Source organism: Dermacentor variabilis, chromosome 9 (assembly GCF_050947875.1).
Source record: "Dermacentor variabilis isolate Ectoservices chromosome 9, ASM5094787v1, whole genome shotgun sequence".
Classification (NCBI taxonomy): Eukaryota; Metazoa; Arthropoda; class Arachnida; order Ixodida; family Ixodidae; genus Dermacentor; species Dermacentor variabilis.
Genome location: NC_134576.1, coordinates 131,828,531 through 131,850,749, shown reverse-complemented (window position 1 = coordinate 131,850,749; position 22,219 = coordinate 131,828,531). Strand labels below are relative to the sequence as shown.

The following is a 22,219-nucleotide window of genomic DNA, read 5'->3' as shown; positions in this document are numbered from 1 at the left end:
TATATGTGGTTTTAACTATAAGTATATACTTGTTACAAATCTATGCTTATTGCAACAACTAAACATATTCAGGAAATCTTTTGTAATCCACATCAGAAATAAAAATAAAGAAGAGTAGTAAAATGCAAGAATGAGGATACGAGAGGCACTAAATTAGTTTCTGTATTTTTTGTTTTTCTACCTTTACTTTTAAAAAATCAGCACACCTAGAGTAACAAGGTATTCTACATAGGTAGACACATTGGAACAAGTGACACCAAGAACTGGCAACTCAAAGAAAAACACAGTTTCGTGCCCCATAATTCAAAGGTGAAAATTTCACTAAAGCAGAAATTTATTTTCCATCTTTAAAAGTACAAGAGTGTCTTCTGCACTCGACAAATGCGACAGTGTGGCTTCAACAGACACCAAACCAGCAAGGCCAACCAGCTAACACAGTAGGTTGTCCAGTGATGTGCGCTTCTACCATTCCAGCCACAAAGTGCATTTAAAAGGAAAGCTAACACAAACACATAGAACAACGTTAGCAACTGCCACATAGAAATACACACACACACACACAAAAAAAAATAGTTTGAGAGCGTGAGCAAAGGCAAAATCACCCACCAAATTTTGAGTGAAATGCGAAATCAAGGCAACCACACCAAATGCGCACATGCACAGACACACACGCGCTTTTGTAAGTCAAAAACACATTTTCATGGACATAAAAAGACATGACAAAGAACACTGCCCGCACCACCACAGCAGCGGGACTTGGAAACAATTGGGCAGTGGCAGCGTACGTCATAGCGACTTCGCTGCGACAAACAGGCATAGAGTTTCCTACTAAACCTGCTAGAGCTAAATCTGGCACTATCATCCAGCCGTCCAGCCAAATATGGGCAGCACAGATTCGTCTAGTCATCCCACTTGTGGTTTCAGATGTCCTTGTGGTTCAATTTCTTAATTAAGCCTCTCTAAATTTCAAGCAATGTCTCCAGCATCGGAGACAGTCTACGTAGACAGCTAAGGAGACAGCTGAGACAGCTTCGAGGCCAAGTAATGGAACGCGTTTTGAACCCTCTGGAAGATGCTTCTGCGCCACGGCGCCACCTCGTGGCAATAAAAAGGAGAAGTTGAGAAAAGCACACATTATTACTGCATTTTAACTCTTTGCACCTGCAAACTTATGAAAAACACAATGTCACTTACATAAGGGCATAGGAAAGCATGCCTACGTTTTCTTGTGCACAGACGACCTATGAACTTCCCATAGAGTTTCCAAGCATCCTGCTCAGCTAGTCTTGTTTAGACAGGAAAGCAGACTGCATCGTTTTCATCTTTGATGCTGTCTTCGCGAAGCTATCTACTTTGACATCTTCGTGAGAATTGGAACACAGCCAGAGATTCACAGGAAGATGTCAGGATTAACTGTTGTCAATGGCAGTTGAACAAAGTGAATAAAGGGACCTGTCAGTATGGTGATGACACGTCCCCTTGTCCAGCTGGCTCCAGCCTGAGAAATCCATTATTCGACCATCGTTCATAAGACGCATGGAGGCAATAAGTTTCCATGCACATACACAATCACTACGAATCTTGCCTTTATAAGAACCTTGTGATAACGAAAGTGGCATCTCACAGGAAAACATTTTCCAGATATGACATCCAACATGCCATAAGGTCATCTGAAGCCACAAGGGCAAAGTTTGGGCAAATCCATGCATGCAGCCCATCAGTCCCGTGATGGATGAACCACCATCTTTACAGCTCCCATAGACGACTAGTGCCAGGTGTCCCCCTGGCGATTTCTGTAGGAAATTCTATGCAAACAGGTACCTTAAACGGTGGTTGCCAAGCAGCAGCTAGGCAATGTGGAAGACCTTCTTGCCTGGGGGCTGCTCAGTAGTCTTAGTAGGTGCGCGGATTTATCGCCCCCCCCCCCCTCCTGCTGTGCCTGTATTAGACTAGGACATGTGCAGAGCTCAGTGCTTGCAACGCCTTTCACACTGCTGAAAGCAGTGCAAAAGCCTGCAATATATTAAATGATGCAAACTACGTTGGAGAATGTTTGAAATCAACAGCGTTTTCTCTTTCTAAAACCGTGCAATTCAATTAAAACCTTCCATATGATTCCAGCAACAAGGAAATTCTATTTCAATATACCAAAGCAAAGTTTTGTGATTCAGTGTGTAAAGAATTTGTGATATTCAAGTGAGCAAAAACGATTAGTTTCGCAACAAGAAAAAAGGGTAGGGTCGGGAAAGTGCCGGGAAATGCTGTTGGGAAAACGCTGCAGATCGATTTGGCAGTGTGTTTGAAAATTACGAGAAAAGTATTTTAGAACTGCCCACGTAAGGATTCATTTTGGCTGCTAGTTAGACCCCCCCCCTCCCCAAGTTGGCACATTGTAAACGTTAGAAATGCACAGCTTGATTGCAATGAAAGACACAGTATCTGAAGAAAGCAAGATTGCAAGTCTCTTCAAGTCTCCTAAAACAGATCAGGTTCAGGAAACCAGCTCCTACACACCATTCTTTGCTGCACTGCACTCCAGAAGTTGTCACATCAGTGCTCAGGTGAGTGCTGGATTTGCCCAGCAATGGAAGTGAGACCACAGTGCTGTAGAGAAGCCCAGCCACTGCAGGCCGACATTCGGAAGGAACTGGGCATAAATAACCAGGTGTGTGAGAGGGTCACAGGCGGGGCACGTACGTCGCTGTTGCTACCAAAGTTCACCCTCTTTGTCCTTGGAGGGAACCTCAATGACACGGGGCTTGTCTATGATGCGTGCTGTCCGACAGCCTTTCTCCACGATGCCGATGATCCAGGCCTGATAGCCTTCCTGCTTCTCTATGTCCTTGCAGTAGGCTGCTGCCTGTTCTCTCGGGAGGCAGATCAGCAGGCCACCTGCAGCAGTGAAAGGAGCCATCATCAAGCTTTGTGACATGACATAAAGCTGTGAGCTAAAGGAACAAGCTGCTGAGATTTGACATACCATCCTCTGAACCACAGCTCCTGTCAGGACACCAACTTAATGTGCATGGACAGGCTATCAGTAGCAACAGTATAGGATTCAGAAGAAAACAAACCATACATGTCAAGAGGAAGCAAAGCTATAACCACAGTAGGCTGAAGCGAAGTCAGCCGAAAAAGTAAGAACACCATGCTTTTTTTTTTGTTTTAACATTTACAGGTGACTAAGGGAAAATTTTATTTACTTACAAAACCAAATGCCTTTTAGCGCGGTTTTACATAAGGGGAGTGCAAGATAACACAAAATATTTATAGGTAAACCTTTAAGTAACAAACTTCAATATAAGAAAATTTCATATATAGAACAAGGTATTTAACTTTTTACAACTTATGGTCCCTAGAACACCATGTATTTTGAACCTCAACATATAACGAACTCCGTTTATACGAGACTTCACCATAACAAAACTTCCTGCTGCTGCGGTGGAATATCCAGGCAATAAATGGGAACTGCTGCAGGAGCAGATGGTCAAATGATTGAATTGCACGCAGTTGCTTGCAAGCCTGCCTCTGAAATTCCTGTCACTGCACGACAGAAAGCCAAAGCAGAGTAGCATCTTCACCGGTTGCGGCAAATTCAGCAGGTCATGGCCTCCAAATATTAGGCCACCCGATTTCGGATGTCATAACTGTCGAGTGCGGTGTCAGCACAGCGTACTGCACATTCGTATTGACACATTCTGCACCGCATACAAGTCTGTATTCCTAGCGTGCATTGCACCCGCACCTGATTTAGTGGTTCTGTTGTAGCCAACTATCCCTGCCTTGTGTAGTGACACCAGTCATAAGCATTAGTGGTACTAGCACTAAATGTAAGACCCTCTCGCCGTCATTTTCCCTATAATGTCCAAGTGTGACAAGATCCTATAGCACCCCGTGCATTGTACGCTGTGGGTGCGAGGAAAAGTGTGTGAGAATGAGCCGAGAAATATAGTGGCTTGATATGCGCTATCACGCCACGCGTGTGAAATGGAACACAGTTGCCGACAAATTTTTCAGACTCCGGAAATTCTGACCTGATGTATGTTACGGACTTGATAACTGCACCATCAGGGTTCCCGTAGAGCTGATGCATTTTCGTGAACAATGTTTTGGACAAATTTGGGCCCCAAAGTTTCATTTTCCGATTAAATCACTCGTTCCGGGCCACACTACTCACACTTGGAGACCGCCATGTTGGATTTTCCACTGGCCTGGCTTTCAGCTTTGGCTAACAACACCCCAAGATGCCACTTATTTTGTTTTCTTTTTCGGTCAGCACTAGTATTTCATTATAATCACTTGATGTGGAATTTTTCTTTTTTTAAAGTTCCGGTCGCCATTCTGCACGTGGCATGTCCAAAGAACAATTGTGTCTCAGAGACGTGCACATCTTTGTGTGTGTTCGACTTTTGAGTGCTCGTCACCATGGCACCACCTTCTGTGCCTTCACAAGAGCCAAGTGGTGCGAAGAAACATGGAAGGTATGCAACCTTGATGTTGTATAAACAAGTGGCTATTATTAAGCTAATAGAGACAAGACGTTACGAAGCTGATGTTGCAAAGAAAAAAAAAAACCCTGTCCGTGCAAATACTACCTCACTATGTTAGACACTAACGTTAGACGTTAGCTGCTATAAGCCAAATAAACCCTTTGCTGAATGAACTTTATTGGACTCTTTGATTCTTCGGTCCCTGCCAGGTCCAGAAAATCGATTGGAGATTGCAGGGGTGGGCGCGTCTCCTCCTTGGCCTGCTCATTGCTGTGCATGGCTGTCAGTGTGGCTGAGCGCATACACGGCCACTGGGAAGTAATCTGCAGCAGGCATAAAGGGTTCCCGTGTGCTGTTTTTTTCACATGCCTAGTGCTCGAGGTCACTAGAGGCAGACGTGAGGCATATGCTCCCATCTGCCTGCGCTCATCACACCACTGTTGCGCCATCCAACAGGTTTTGATGCTGCACTGCTCGGACTGTGTGGAGAGCATTCTGCCGATACCATCGTCTGGCTGCGAGAAACGCTATCAGCCATGGCAGTGATGTCGACGCAAAAGACTTGTGTTGTAACGCCAATGTGAATATATCATCAACATGGTAGGAAACTGCACCTTTGACCGTCCACCGCCTAAAGTTCAACAAAATAAAATTTTTCTTGTCACTGAAATGTTATTTTTTGCAATTGCCTGATAATTTGGAAATTTCTACTGCCTCTTCCGTGTAAGAATATATTAATCGACGAGTATACTATTTGCATGAGAAGTCGAATTTCAATATAACTAAGTTTCAATATGGTGAAGTAAAGCGGCGACTTTACCGACTGCATTATATTGAGGGTTTAACTTTACTATACTTACGGAATGGAATTCTGGGGTTTTACGTGCCAAAACCACAATTTGATTATGAGGCACACCGTAGTGGGGAACTCCAGATCATTTAGACCACTAGGGAATTTTTAACGTGTCCACAATGCATGGGACCATGGGCATTTTTGCATTTCGCCCCTGCAGAAATGCGGCCGCCACAGCCGGGATTTAATCCAGCAACCTCATGCTTAGCAGCGCAACACCATAGCCGCTAAGCCACCACGATGGGTTATACGTCCAAAATAAAATGTGAGAGGGAAATTTTAAAGTAGAACACCAAACAGGTGCAGCTACTCAAGGGTACGATGCCACACCACTAGGCATATGGTCACTAACGATATCATGAACTCTGACCTAAGCGTAAGAGGTAGGGTTCGGCAAATATTCAATATTTTCGAATATTCTATCAAATGGTATGTAATTCAGTATTAGTTTCGCATCAAAGTTCAGTATTTGGTATCTTCGAATTATTTGGAACGAACGAATATCAATTCGAAAACATACAATCGACAGTTCCAGTTACAATGAGGAAGTCACATTGCCACTGGAATAGTTCATAGCTAACACAAGCTAGAAGTGAAGTCACCACTGGGCCACCGTGCCGGCAACCGATTTCTCAATTTCGAAGCTTCAAATTCCATACAGTGCCTGGCTCAATTTTTCTGTCACCATTTGCATGCATGTTGGAAAATGGTGCCATTCAGGTTGTCCCCCGTATCGCTGCTTGCCTTGGCACCGTCGTTTCTCGTCAATGAAACCACAAGTTCAGTCATCGACATCTGGCGAAGCAGTACTGATAAGGCCAAACAGCCAAGGCATTGTCGCTGTGACAAAAATTAGCTGAAACCATCGCAAGAGGTTTGCTTTTTATCGAGCGGCTCAACAGTGATCGCACCCGACGTTACGCATACGAGATACACTGAGGGCCGTAAAAGCGGTGTGCAGGTTTTCAGACAACTGTGGGCGATTAGCCGTAAACTACAGTATTTGTTAAATTCATCTTTGCGCTCACTGGATGAAATGGGTGAAGCTTATGTGTAGGTTCACACATCGAGCTGCACAGTGGGCAAATGCAAAACACCCCTGCGTGCACCACCATCATGAAATTCAAGTATATTGAACCACAACACTGAGCAAACATGCGTACATATATTCTCAACTTCAGTTATTTCGATCCTGACTGGCGCGCATATATTCCTATAGGCCCAAACTTCCGTTATTTCGATCTCAAAATTGGCCTTTGCCGAATAATTCGAACTTGACTGGTCAGCTTCACCACAATACCGCCAAACTATGTGGTGAAGCATACCAAAAATGAAAAGGGGCCACTGTCACGAGACATATTGTGCGTTTCTTAAACGTACCATCGCCGGTGCCAGTGCGAGCAACTAGACACCTAATAAGCATACTGGCAGCCATTCAGAGCTATTTCTGACACTGCTGTGGCGAGCAGAGCCCTTGTTTTGTCAACCATGCATGTCTTGTACATGAGATCGTTAACAGAGCTTAGTATACATTCCTCAAGTGCATCGAAAAGTGGAGAAACGGGATTCCTGATTTGGGAAAGCTAGCAAAAAGGAAGGCGGTAAGATTAATAACTCCGAAAGCCGAGGGTGCGTTTAGGGCCAACAAGATAGCGGGGGTCCATCTAAATCTCTGAAGTACTGTCAGTAAACTTATTAGGGGTCCCAGTGCTCTTACTGCAACCGGAGAAAGTGCATGTGCAAATTAAGGAACGTGTGCTGTCTCATAACAGCGGCACCTTTCCCCACTTGATATGCTTCACCACTTAACACGAATGTACGGCGAAAAAGCTAGATTTAAAATCAAATACAGCTAAGTGAATTAATGGCATATTCTACATATTCCTGCCTTTTGTTTAATTTGACCCACTGGTTAATTAGACCAGTTTCGTCGGTCCCGTCAGGTTGGAATTCATGGAAGCCGACTGTTTCAGCATCATCACTAGGCAAGTGCTCTACTTGTGAATGGATGCACTGCACATTTACTACGAAAAGACTGAGCCCAACCAAAATTCTGTACTTGTGGCAACATGTGTAGACTCAACCAGTACTATAACGAAAGTTGTATTTCAGCGCATAAGACGTCTGTCAAGTCATCACAACATCATGATCAAAACAACAGCCAAATTAGTCTCTCACTACAGTAAAATCTTGTCACAACAAAGTCACGTTTGACACTCAAATGCTTTTGTTATACGTGATGCTTGTCATAAGCATATACCGCATAGACTCGTGTAAGGGCCGCAGCACCCTCAACTAGGCACCTCAAAATTTGGGGGGGAAAATTTCCAGTGGATAAGCAATCACCTCCGGTTCCCCAATGCCATGTGCGTGCCTCGGAGAATTCTTGCGCACTGCGCACTTCCGTGTGGCATTAAATTTAGGTGGTGAACCTGTGGCCGATTCAACCATTGGTCCCACGTACCTCATCAGGGAAAAAAAAAAAGACGTATGGCCCTTAGAGGAGTCTGTATGGTATTTGATACAAGCCAGTATTGGCGACAAAATTTCATTTAGTCTTGTGATATCCGATAATTTGTTATACAGTGAAACCTCGTTAAACCATAGTTGGCCAGAGCTAGGAAAAAGTACGTACTAAACGGTAGTATTGCTTAACCGAAACAGCATGAGATCCCCACTTACCTGTCAAAAACGCAACTCGGAGAGAGTGCGATGAAAGGGAAAAAAACATGCAGTATTTTTCACTTCACACGACAAAAGTGTTATTTTCGTTTGATGCAGCGGCGGCCTAACAATAGCGACCGTGGCCTCAAGCTTACTGAAGCTACGAGCCAGCTTTTCGGCCAGCGCCCTTTTCTTGGCAAACACACGCATAGAATATTCCTCGTTGGCGTTGCATATTCTCCATGCACTGGCACGGTAGCGCTGCAGATGTCACAAGGCGCCTTGTTCATTGCGGGGTGCTGTTCTCGTCTCAACGATTGCATTCGTGAGGCTGATGTAACGCGTAGCTTCTGCCACTGTCGGGCCTGAAACGCCCGTGCTGTCGCTTTCCGTGTCGTCCTCATCACTGTCACTAGGTGACACTCGGCAACAGAGGCAATGATGGTGAAAAGTCAAACCTCGTAGCTGACATCTCTTCACAGTCACAGCAGCGCTGCTGAGCAACATTGCATTCCAAATGTCGCACACCGTAGTCAACAGTAGATCCCTGTCGCGTGCCAGCGCTGACTTCTTCGTGTCACGTTCGATAGCATGAACAATGTCTAATTTTTCTTCTATGCTGAGCATCCGGCGTCTTTTTTTATCCACGCTTCCGTATGACACAAGTCCTTGTTTGCACGACGCCACAACACTCTTTGGCACAGCGCTGAAATGATGTTGATGTGGCTTCATGCGCAAACGCACAGGGCATTTGGAGGCCCAGATACATGGTTCCGATCTCTGATGCTTCTTGTTCTGCTGGGCAACTCGATGGAGACGACGCACCGCCGTGTATACGCGACGAAAAGTGGTAACACTACGTGTTGACCGATACGTACGCAATAAGCTGGTACGGGGCAGACGCAAAACACATTATGTTCAATGGCCGCTGAGTCAGGGATTTGACTTTACAACTTTTAAAACGAAACTAATCTTTAAGCAGGTATGGTTTAACAAGGTTTTACTGTAGTAGTGTTTAGTAGTGTTTGTTACCTCAAGGTTCAACTGTGTACAGTGGAATCGTGATGATACGAATCTCTTGGAACAGTGGAAAAATTTGTGTCACATGAGATTTGTACCACCCAAGAACTTTAAAACAATCGATAAATTAAAGGAGGATGAGGCAATAAAATGACTGACTTGCTCAAATATTCCCATTTCTTAAGTTGCTCTTTTTTCTCCCACAATCATAAGACCTTCTTTTATCCCACGGCGACATATTTGGACTAAACATGCAGCATAATTTGGAAAAAGTGCATTTGTTTAGTGTAGTTTGCTGGAAATCGGGAAGAAAATCGGGGTTTTAGGTGTGCTGTCACACCACTGTTCACTTGAGCATGGCTTTCTGTTCAGGCACCGCTGCCCATCTTGGTATCCCCATAAACACAAGAAATTGGAGATTCAGACAGACGTAGCACTGTGGTTCTCCAAGCAGAAATAAAAGCAACAAAAGCGGGCACAAAAATGGAAAGCTACCATTGCAATTTGCATAGTCACGAAGTGCACAGAGAGCACTCCTGCTGGCTGATGAGAATTTCAATCACTGGCACGCGTGATTTGCACATTTTGGCAGCAGCGATATGTGCACATCGCGTGTTCCAAGGTTGACATTTCAATATCTGCCTGGTAATCTCAGGTGTCTTTCATTACAACATCCTAGATGCTGCCTGATGTCGATAAGGTCATGATTTGTGCAAGAAAATCTGTTTCATTTTCCTTGCGGCGGCAAAGCTACTGTGTATTGTGCGATCTAACAGGTACAAAGGTTTCGAAATGTCATTGGGTGCCAATGACAACAGAAAACGTGCAATAGTGATAAGGTTACCCAACCCATGGAGGTGAATGCCGCCGATGTTGCTGACACAGCAAGACTGGGTTGCATGTGATTGCAGGTTCCTGATAAAGTTATGAGCCATTTGAAAATGGCTGACAAGTTCCATGGCACCGCAAAAAGCAAAAGCACTTTATTTTATTTTGTATATATATATATATATATTAAAGGGGGAGGGAGTGGAGTCAAGATGGGGTGACTTAGGTAACCTTCACAACACAACAGGAATGCAGCCAGTGCACCGGTGTGGCCACTCTGCTGGTCTGACAACAGCTAGTGTTCTGGCTCAATTGGTTGTTTCGTTCACCATGGAACAAAATTCAGTTTGCAGCATTCGAAATTCAGCACGTTGTGAGTTAATGGACATGGGCTGGGTCTACTGCACTGTTACACATAAAACCAACCATGAAGTGCATTTCAAATACTATGAAATGACATGAAAATACCATCTGGCAACCCACCACACGACGCTGCATCTTCATTGGTGTTATGCAAAGAAGAGCAGTTGTTACCACGTCAAACATGAGGAGATGATTAATTTGTCCACACACAAGGAGATGTTGCTTCTAGCATCTAGCAGTGGCATTGAAACAGAAGCTTTACACGTACGCAACAGACCAGTCAGTAAAAAGAACCAGTTTGAAAAGAGATTATGTCGCAGAGCCATCTTCCAATTTCAGGAATACATGAGCACTGCTAATTGGCTAGCCACAAGCTCTACAGCCAACGGTTTTCAACCCACCAGATGTCTCGGGACAGAAGCCCTGCAGCAGCTGGAAGGTGGAGCCACATGCCTTTGCCACAGCAGCCATTTTGGCCAGCACAGGCAGGTTGTGAATAACGAAGGAGACGTCATTCTTCTGCACCCGTGCCAAGAGTTGTGCATGACCCAGGAGACCCCCGCTCCGCACATCCGTGGCACCATGAGCATTGTACTTGTGCATCAGAAGCGCAGCTGAAAACAGGCAGTGCAAGGGTCAGCCAAAATGAAAAGTGAGCTGTCTATTGCAGAAACATAACAGGTACAAAACAGGTTGAAAAAGGTACAGAATTACGTTCATCAGAAGGTCCCAAGTTGAAGAGACACTAAGGACCCATCCATGCTTTAACTCCTTTTAATTTGCTTTTACAAAGTTTGACCTAGAGTCCTTACACCGATAAAGGTGCCACGGAGTCCACAACACAAGTAATGCACATTCCTAAAAACTGCAGGTTGCAGATGACATGCAATAAGTACAAAAAGATTATGCAGAAACCAACCATCAAAGATGACAGTTAAGTAAGCAATGCTATTTATTGTTCTAGCCTTGGCTGCCTCTTGTGGCTGATAAGCTTTTTGTCTTTTGGCTAAAACAGCTTCACATGCTGCATCACTCTTCCCTTATCAACAGGCTGCTCCATTTAGAGCCATCTTTGTAGTGTCACACAATGCACCAACCTAGAAAGCTGATGCAACACGGGCTACAAAGGCAAGCAACTTCAGTAGCGACCAAGCGCAGGTGTGCATCCGTCAGCAACAGTGGAGATACGCAACCAATTATTTGGCGCCGCACTTTACATATGCCCTCTTGCTCTCCTCCTAACCTCTGACAACCTCCTTTCCTGCCCTCCTCTTCACCACACCCCTCTCTATATCTAACCACAGCATCGAAACCCTTCATGCTTTACAAAGAAAGCCCAGGTTTAATACAAAAGAAAGTCCTGCTGACACCTTATAGCCATAAACCTGATACAATCTTTAATGAAAAGACCCGTTACAATAGTTCAGTGGCTATGGCTTGCTGCGCTGCGGAGCTCGATGTTGCAAGTTCGAATTCAGCCATGGTGGCCACATTTCGATGGGGCAAAAATGCAAGAATGCTCGCGTACTTAGATTTAGGTGCACATTAAAAAAAAGTCAAATTACTCCAGAACTGCTCACTACTCCGTGCCTAATATTCAGATCATAGACTTGACACATAGAACTCTAGAATTTACTTTAATTCGATGAAACACCAACGCCCAGCAACACCTCAACATGGCAAGACACCAGAGCCTAACTTGAAGAAACCTGCCATCACAGATTTCTAAGACATAATGGTGGACTCCGTGGATCCCTAGGGACGTACGAAGCACGGACTGTGTAAGCTCCGCACAAAAGTGTTTCGAGAGCTCTGGCTGATTGGTTTAAAAATGAAAATGTGGCACATAAAAAATATTTTTTTTTTCCTACAGCAGACTTCCTGCTTTAAACTGCCCCAGCACCAGCCCCGGATCTCTTGCAGAACATGTTAATCTACAGCAAGAATGCAATAAGGTTCAGCTCTTTCCTTCAGGGACTAGATGGCAATGTCCCAAAGCAACAGGCACACCTACGAGAGACGTACCAGTGGGGGGCTCTAAATTGATTTCAACCACCTGGGGTTCATTAACACGGGCCTAAATCTACATGTTCTTGCATTCCGCCCCCTTTGAAGCATCTGAGAGTCAAACCCGTGACATCAGCAGCAAAATGCCATTGCCACAGTGGCAAGTTACAAGAGACATAACACGCAGAAGAATGAGAAGACAACAAGCTCATTATTTTCAAGTTGTGTCCTAGCCCTTTTTCTCATGCCATCTCTTCTATGAAAAAATAATCGCCAAAGCACTCCATACAGATGGTTAACCAGCAAAGCTGAAACATGCAGCCTTGGTGTTAATCACTGGGTTAATTCCGATGGTTCATTAAACAACGGCTTGGTAGGCTGCCGGAGCCTCGGTACTCAGTTGCTGCTTACGCTCGACTGAACGAGCCTGTTCTTGTGCCCGGGCTGCAGTACTGGCACGGCATAGACAAGCTCGTTCCCAGTTCTGCTCCTGCTGCTGCTGATCGAAAGCTGCCTGCTCCTCAGTTATATGTATGATGCGTGGCCTACCCATTTCAGAACCGGAGGGAAATTGCTGTGAGCGCTCGGTTACGACGGAGAGCAATGATGTCCCTACTGGCTCAGTTAATCCTACACCACCTAGATAGCACAAGGCCTTTTCACTCCTATCCATGACTTTAATGTTACCTGGCCCGAATGCCACAGAATCTAATGGGGATGCTCCCAAGTAAGCAACAGTGATTTTGATGTCCCCGCTTTCATCACGCCAGCCTTGTCAATAGAAATTTCAGCCCAGGTATCGTGATGCCATGGATCGGAGTAAACAGGCTTTGTGCTACCTAGGTGGTGTTGGCTAATTGCACGCCTCTCTTTCTCTCTATTTTTTGCACATGCACATGGGGTTGCACCAGAGGAGCTTTCGGTGTTCAGGTGACCGACAGACGGATGGACAAACGAACGAATTGGCTAGCCATATACAGCTTCACTGTAAAACTACCTGTCCGGTTGAGTCGTGACATGGAGTCTCGGGCACGGTGGCAGGCCTTGTGGACGTCCTCCTCGGCAACGACCAGGCGCACCCTGTTCCATCTCTCCGGCTGTTCGAGCCACTGGAGGGCACTGACCGCCACCTGGACTCCCAGGGGCTTGGTCAGCACCAGCACGTCACCCACCACTGCATTGTCGGCTCTGAGAAAGGAAGGCATGAAAGAGTAACAAAATAAGTAAACAATGTGCAAGGTATCCTAGTAGCATAAGCAGGAACATGGGCACAAGACGCCAATGCAGTGGAACCTTGTCACAATGGAGTCACATTTGACGTGGAAATACCTCCATTACATCCAATGTTCGTTATTAGCATATATTTGTGACACGCTGATATCGGGGAGACAGATCTTAGATTTACTTTGTTACATCCGATAATTTGTTGCCTCAAGGTTTGCGTCAAACACGTTACAAACAGATGTGGTGGCCTATGAAAACATACAAGAATACTACAGAAAAACTTAAGTCGATATAGTGAAATATTTGAATTAACTAAGTGCTTTCGATTCCTCAACACGTTTGCAGAGCCTAATGCACTGAAAACCTCAAAGTAATGAAGTACCCCAAAATACAGAGTATCAGTTCAGGTGATGGATCCCAAGGACTCATTATAAAACACAAGACACTCAAAAAGCTGGCAGACTCAATAAGTGCATACGAAGACAAAAGTGATCTTTTGCTCTTGAATACATGCATTATTTTCACGAGTATTTAAAGGGAAACTAAAGGCAAATACTAAGTCGATGTAGACTGTTTAAATACCATTCCAGAAACCTCTAAATGCTTGTTTCGTGCCAAGAAAGACTTAGTTTACGATAAAATTACATCTGAAGTGTCCGAAGCTTCAGCAGTTCAAATCTCCCACCACCTAACCGGGGGAGTGATGACGTTGCATGCACCATCACCAATCTTTGCTGCCATCGGTGAGTAAAACGGCGCCCAACAGATGGCAGTACCGAGCCAAGACAGGGCGGTGGATTCGCCGCTGCGGCTGGTTTTTAGTCAAGTGGCATAGCCCGTTCAGGCATCACGCGACATTACATGGAAGTTGAATTGCAGTTTGTGCGAGTTTTGCGAGCCAGCAAAATCAGCGCAGCACTACACGATGGTGAAACTACTGAAAGGCAAAAGCGTAGGCTGCACGGAGTCGAGCAAAAACGAAACCTTTCGACCGCATGCGTCTTTGTGAAGGGTAATTTCAACGAGTTCTTTTTTCTAAAAGGGAAACAGAAGTGGACAAGTAGCATTTGTTTCGTCCTACAATATAATACAAGGGTGTTTTTTGCAATGAGTGGTTCAGTACTAGCGACAGAATTTAACTGAGGAGTGCTTTGATCATCGGGCAAGTACTTGAATGTCCCGGGGCAGTCTCTAATCATGTTTTGCATTTACCTTAATTTCTCGGTTATTAAGGCTCTGTTCACAATAATACTGACGCCTTAGTGATTCTCGACCAATGATCTCTCACTATAGCTTGACTTAATATCTTACTTTAGTGTCCCTTCAAAGTGTTTTTTGAGGCAATAAAATATTTCTCTAATCCAATCGGTGTTGCTAAACTGAAGTTCGATCTTATTGCAAACAACCACCATGAGGAGTCGATCTAAGTGCAGGTGCAGAAAATCTGCCCCCTCCTTTGACAATGTTACTGATGGTTTGACAATACAGGCTACACCAAAGGCTGTCGTCTTCTGCCTTGATTATCGATAACAAAATAATTATTTAGTTCAATCGGCATTGCTAAATTGAGGTTCGACCTTATTACAAACAACCATAATCAGGAGTCGAGCTAAGTGCAGGTGGAGAAAATCTGCCGGTGCAGAAAATCTGCCCCCTCGTTTGACAGCGTTCCTGATGGTTTGTCAATACAGGCTACATCAAAGACTGTCTTCTGCCTTCTGCCTTGATTATCAAGCAGGTCAGTTTGCATTTATTTTTTCTCACATTGATGAGAAAGGGAAGACCTGACAATAAAATTTAGCACAGTGTGTGTTTACTTGTGTCTTTTAGTGTGCTACTACTACTAGGATACCTAACAATGTCATACCAACAAGACTACATTGCAACTCCTGTTATGTAAACAAAGGTGGGTCTTGGAACTCGCAAAACCCTACTGGCTTTAAATCAAGGTTGCCCAGCTCAAAACTGGTAAGGTCCAAAACCAACTTTTCTGGGAATCAGGTGAGTCGGCCATATCTGGGAAATGTTGCATTATTTGTTTGTTGAAAGGCAGTCAGTTTGGTGTCACCACAGTTGTGCCCTCAGAACAACTCGTTTAAAGCTGCCTTGTTGTTTACTTAAATGAATACATTATTAACATTAAGCTGGCTCTATGGCCTAAGAGGGAAGTGGTGGATAAGAGAGCAAAGGAGAGAAAAGGGACATTGGTGGGAATCAATGGCCCATTCCAAAGATGCACCTGGAGCTCCTCTAAAGGAGGCGGATGACACCCGTTTCGAGGGCGAATGTGTACAGCGCCTCGAGAGCATGCCCCTCCTCTACTTGAGGCCGGATCCAACTCCGAGTTGGCTGCCAGGCCCTGGTGCTTGGAACGCTGGTACAGTGAACTAGGGGCAGTGCAGCAGCAGCGCTGCAATCGCTCACTCTTGCATGTGGTGCCTGTTGTGTGGCTTAACAGCGCTTGATAGGTGGTGTTTCGCCCGCTTTCTATGAATGTCTGCTGCTTTTAAATTCATTAACATTTCAGCTCGCGTCAACGGCAAGGAGCCCGGCAGCTGATATTGTGTGACATTGTGTGTTTGTGCAGTTCTTATTTTCCAGGTTCTCATTTAATGTGCAGCTGAAGTATGTGCCAAGGAGAGAACAATGGTACAATGCAACTTCTTGATTTAAACTTTCACTGTTACGGGGACTAGGATTTGCTGAAGCAAGGCAATCAGCGGGGCTTTTGTAATGCAGGTTATTTGTTCTTGTGCCCATTAACATACCAATTAATGCTGTCATTGCACTAGTGTGGAAAGCTCTTCCAGATATCATTCTTCAGCGCCCTACCGGCTCTTGGGTGTTTCCCCATACTGTGATGCCAGTATAGCGAGCATTTAGTTACAGATTACACAGACCATGGAAGTGTGCCCCATTTGTGAAATGCTGTACATATATCCCCAGTAACAACAATTACGTCCTATGGATATCCTCTCAACATCTACTATTAGGACATCAATAGCCAAGGGATGTGTCAAATACATCCTTCAAACGTCTCTCACATGACCATTTGGCTGCACTTTCCATGTCCTGCGGACAGTTGTTGCATGTCCACGGGGACATTATGTGGACATGCTGCATACATTTTACAGACATATGCCGGGGTCTCCTGCATACTGTTCGCCATAATGCAAATTATGGTCACAGCCCATGGTGATAGATGCAACGGGCAAAGCACTCACTCATCAATAACAGATACATTGTGTGCACACGATACGCGTGCGCACACATGTGCAGAAGTGTAGCACACTCCTCATACTTCTAGGCCTTGCACCAAGCGCAATTACCTTATTGAGCTAATTGAAGTTTTCAAATTAAATTGTGTCAGAAAATTCATAGTACAACATAAACACGAGCAGCATACATGAGAGCTTTGGATCGTAATTTGAACATGCGAGAAAACAATGAGGAAAACATAACGTGGAAACTCATGAAACATAGTTTCTATTGGAGGACAAATATCCACATGCATGTCAAAAAAGGTCTATGAGGGATAACCTTAGGACATTCATAATAGCATATCCAAGACTGACATCTACCAGATGTCCTATTTGTATCCAAAATGGCGCATGGACATTGGGACATGATTCACGCTTCCCACGGGCGAAATGTTTTCACTGGGTCGTTAAACTGCTCACCAAAGCATGGTCTCCATAAATGCAACAATGAGCTGCTTTTCCGTTTTAGTGAAGCTATCGCTTGGCTGCTGGCATCATTGTCATGCTAGCCCTGGCTCTCCTGCTCATTCGTGTTTACTGTGTTTGATATTTTACAGATGAATTTCAGTTACTTTATCCTAGTAAGTGGCTTTAGTGGGTGCATGCGACTTCAATCCCTGCATGTAAGTTTTATCTGCTGCTTTTCAATTCGTGAGCATTTCTGTTCACGTCAGGAGCAACAAGTTCAGCTGTTTGATGTTATTCATTAGCGCACTTTCTGTTTTCATCTAAGGCGTCGCCTATAATGTATTGTTGAAAGGTTTACCAGGGAGAGAACGGACTTGCAACATAACAGCTCAATTTACACTTACTTTTCATCTTGCGGGGAGGGGACTATTTACGCGTAATTTCCCTCTCACATGCTCACTCTATTGCAATTATGTGCAATTTGAATCTGCTCACTCAAGTTCCTATAGACTGTCGTCTGTGCCCTCAAGCTCTGTAAGCTATACAAACGTGGTCCTGGTTGCTGAATGTATAGCAGTGATCATTTTCTGTCGTGTTGAAAAAGTTCATCCGGACGAGATTCGATTGTGATCGAAAGTGCCCGTGTTCTCGACAGTGTGGCTAGGTTCCAGTAGCGAGGACAGGGGCGCTATAGTAATTTCAGAAACTGCCTTTGCATCTGTGGCAAGAAACAATATGCATTTCATTGTCTGATAGTAAGCAAAGAATACAGACCAAATAAACGAAATGCTTCAGGCAAAAATCTGAACAAAACCTCCTGCACTCGTCAAGCACATAGGCACATCGCAGTGTATGTGAGCATTTCATCTGCTGCTTTTTCCAAGATTGATCGATCGCAGCGCTGCTGCTACTGGCGACACCACCGAAGCCACGTGGAGACTGCCGCTCACTGCATTGCCCCTTCTAGTACACTTCTAGAGCATTCGCTGGCCAGCGAATGTTCTGCACTCCTATAGCAGGTGATAAACGGTTGGATGGGTGTCCATTTTGCATGCTGTGCAGGTAAGGCCAGGTGGACTTGTGCCAGATTCGGGTGCACTGCATTTGCTGCAGTGCACGCCAGCTGGACAAGACGTACAAAGTTAACATTATGTCGGTTTTGGCCTTTGGCTGCCAAAAGGCAGCTGGAAGTATTATGCAAATAAAATAAATAATCTTGGCACACCCTTGGTAATCCAGGTGCCACTTGATCCCAGTCATGCGGTGTTTATTGCCCTGGCCATTCTCTATTGTTATACTATCTTGTAGTAACTGCGGAGTAGGTTCTAGATGAAGGATCCAGAAGGTGCAAGAGGCTGGCACTGTCGCTGATACAGCGGACGGTAGATAGAATCTCGCTCGTCGCATCATGTGCCACATCTTTCCCCATGATCCTGCAATGTCCCAGCATACACACAGCGTAATGCAGGTGTCGGTTAGCAACCGCTGGCATTTTTGCTTGATTAGGCGAGTCAGCGGGCTTGTCACTCCTTCAGCTGACCGCAGTGCCCACACCATCACTTGGCTGCCCGTGAAAACATGAAGTGTAGAAGCTAGAGGTGCATGGAGAGCTTCAATAATCGCTGCTAACTCTACAGTGAGCACGTCAGGGGAGTCGCCCACATTACTTAGCTTAAGGCCGATAATTTGCCCTATATTTATTTGGTAGAACGTGACTGCAGTCCTGGCCCCTTTGAGGTCTGGACGGAAGGTCACGTGTGCACAGAAGCAGGCCACTTTCAAGGAATCGGAAGTGGCCAAGTGGTGGTTGGCAAAGTGGCAGCAGCATTCTTAGTGACGATACAAATCCATTCTTCCCGGTAGCCGCTTAGTGTCTACGACCTTGATCTCCTCCCAAGACGGGATGTTGTCCTGGGATTCGAGGCTTATGAGGCAACAAATAAAAGCGCACTCGTTGCTTTTAAAGCACAAGTCATGTACACTCCGGTTGCCTCCATATAAACTACTATGCAGTCCTCACAATTACCATACCTCACAGCCAGGAAAGAACAAAGTGAACGTGCTCATCAAGTTATGATCCCGAATCTTCATGCTCTCCTGGAGTTAATAGTGACGTCACTCATGGACGTCTGATAAGGGCAGGTGAGTTATGCAATGCAGCAGTTCAGTTTTGATTTTCTGGGTGAAAGTGCCTGGAATTCATTATGCTGCACAGATCAGCAGCAGCAGCTTCTTGCATGTATGCAACCAGTCACAAACTCCTCAGATGATGGGCTTCAATTTATAGATTACGATTAATCATCTGACTTTTTCAGTTTGAAAGATTGTCAAATTTTCATAATTACTTGTCAAATTGCTATGTAGTGCCATTACAGAATGAATGTATTTGTGGTAAAAGCAACATCAAGACGATGGCTTATCGTATCTTCTTTCTTTTTAGGGAATTCCAAAGGGCATTTTCAGGACAACTGTGAACACCTACATTTACCTATGTGAACCAATGCTATCAGTTCATTACAACCGTTTCAATACAAAGCAGAGTGACTCGCCGCAGCGGCTTAGTGGCTATGGCGTTGTGCTGCTAGGCACGACGTCGCGGGATCAAATCCCGGCCATGATGGCTACATTTCAATGTAAGTGAATTGCAAAAACTCTGGTGTACCGTGCGTTGGGGGCACGTTGAAGATCCCCTAATGGTCAAAATTAACCCAAGTCCCCCATTACGGCGTGCCTCATAATCAGATCGCGGTTTTGGCATGTAAAACTCCAGAATTCAAATCAGCAGTGCAGTTGAAGCCATTGCACAATCCAGCTTGCCAATGCTACACCAAGGCTTGCAAAGCACAAGAGCAAGCACAAGGTGGCTTTACCTAGGTAACATGCTGAATTCCTCATGCCTCTAAAGAAGCCAACTGTTCCAGCCAAACCAAGGGTGTGCTTACGATATGAACTCCGCCGGATGGCAGCAGCTTGTGGCACATCCGCCGATGATGAGCCAGGGGTTGAGAGCCGTCTGTCCACCAGTCACACTGGTACCCGCCACAGAGGCCGCATCTCGAAATCCACGCACTAACAGTGGCAACACCACATCCCGCTCTTTGTCCGTCAGCTTGCTGCTCACACCCAACACTAACAGCACATTGTCACACTCAGTCACACCGTGTGCATAAAGCCCACTCAGGACACTGGCACATACAACTTTGCCCTGCAAAAGAAACGGGAAAATTGAAGGCTGATAAAGCTCTGCTTGTTCACGATATATAGAGATTCCACGTGCACTGCTATATGCACCACCGAGCGCTTAGGGCGCTGACAACACCGACATAACTTTTGCTTCACACTTGTGCACCATTCTCCCAACTTCAGCGGTACCTGCGCCACTGCCCACAGTTGACAAATAGCCACTACGCATGATAACAGAGAAGTGGCACGATGCTTCCATAGCTTAGTCTATCATTTAGACAACACAGAAACATCGCGTTTAACCATTTTTTCCCCCTGTTGAGCTCTCAAGGAAGTTCAACCTCACAGTACACGGACCACAACTGGCTAGGTGTCCCTCTAACCTCGATGACAAAAGTGTACAGCGCAAATGATAAAACGAGCAGTCACGCGGTTCAAAAGAACAGAGGAGCAGTGACACGACCTTGGCAACAGAGACACAAGTAGTCAGACACAGATATCTGCGCTGCAACAGCTGACAACGCCTCACCATGACATAGGGGTCTTCGACCAGTGGATACAAGTAGTCGACGCTCTGGACCAACGACAGCCCACCATGACGCAGTGGAGTCAAACTGCACTCGATGCCAGAGCCTGCGATGGACACAGGGATCTATCAGTCGCACGAACACAGCATGCACAGCACGATCACTGAACAGTGTAGCGCCAATGAACACCTAGAAGCAACGAGAGCGTGGCACGTTTTTGGCGCTCACCCGAACGTGGCATTCCTTGGACTTGAAAATACTGGCGCTGCTGGCACGGTCCATCGCCGTCGCCGAGTTGTAAGAGTCCCTCCAGGAGTTTAGTTAGCGAATCCTGGGGGACTTTACACCCTCATCCTTTCAGGTCGGCGAACCGCGTCAGCCTGAAGCTGGGGTCCAAGTCGTGCGACGTCGGATCAAAGGGCCGCACGATTCCGGCGACTTCCACTTGCACCGCGACCTGCTGTGCGCCGTTGCTGGCATTGCCGTTGTTCTCCATCTCTGATCTCGGCGATGAAGTTCACCGATCCTTCGTGAAGAAGCGTCTGCAGCAGCACGCCGGCGGTCCGAAAAACGAGAGCCCTTCGACCTCTCCTCGGGAGCAAGATGGCGCTTGTCCAGGCTTTTGCGGGAGGACGACGCGTTGTGGCGTCGCCTACCTATTGGTCAAGCAGGTGTCACGTGACAATGCTTCGTCACGAGAGGGCCGCCGGGGCGCGTCGGAAGCGAGACGCGCGGTCCGAAGCGAGCCGCATGCGCTCCGGCGCATTTCCGTAGATTCTCTGCTTGCGCGGCCGACCGGTGGAGTGGGGGCGGGGTTATATGATATAAATAAAGCAAAGCGTGCGCCGTTAACGGCGGCCGCCGATGTCACTCTCACACAAGCCGTGGAGTTTCGGGAGGTGTTCTCTGCGTAGAACGGCGAAGCTTCTTTTGCACAGTCGATTCCGTTCAGATTCCGTTTGTTGCAGCTGCATACGCAGCTGTAACTAAGATGAAAGCAGAGCAAATTGGTGGGAAATTCGAAGCGCAATTTCTACTTATTACGTACAAACGCTCCGATAATAGATTTGGAATAATTATTTCGGCGTGTTTTTGTTATATATATATCTATATAGCGCCTGGAAATAACAATCGAATTGCTTACAATCACTTACATTGGCAATTCTTGGCAAATTGTTTTGTGCCTGAAATTCTCAGAGGGACTTAAGGCACGTGGCAACAGTTAGCCCATGTAACGTCAACTAAATCTATGACACCATATATTAATTAATAGTGCTTTCAGTGTCCTTAATCAACAAGATTTGCCATTATGCATTTCTGAACAAGTACACAATTTAATCTTTTGGTAGCTGCCGGGACGTTTTGGCATCTGTTGGCAATAAACTCGCCGAT

The 22,219-nt window shown here is 45.5% G+C and overlaps 1 protein-coding gene across 1 annotated transcript; it reads right to left on the bottom strand.

Annotated features, from left to right (window-relative positions):
* Nucleotides 1-302: 302 nt before the first annotated feature.
* Nucleotides 303-21,594, bottom strand: Sps1 (inactive selenide, water dikinase). The gene is made up of 6 exons (XM_075669451.1): nt 21,056-21,594; nt 20,830-20,933; nt 20,060-20,322; nt 13,223-13,413; nt 10,620-10,832; nt 303-2,892 (listed from the first exon to the last, which is right to left on the bottom strand). Exons 1-6 carry the CDS (start codon nt 21,321-21,323, stop codon nt 2,708-2,710), a joined length of 1,224 nt encoding a protein of 407 aa, XP_075525566.1. The 5' UTR covers nt 21,324-21,594; the 3' UTR covers nt 303-2,707.
* Nucleotides 21,595-22,219: the final 625 nt, after the last annotated feature.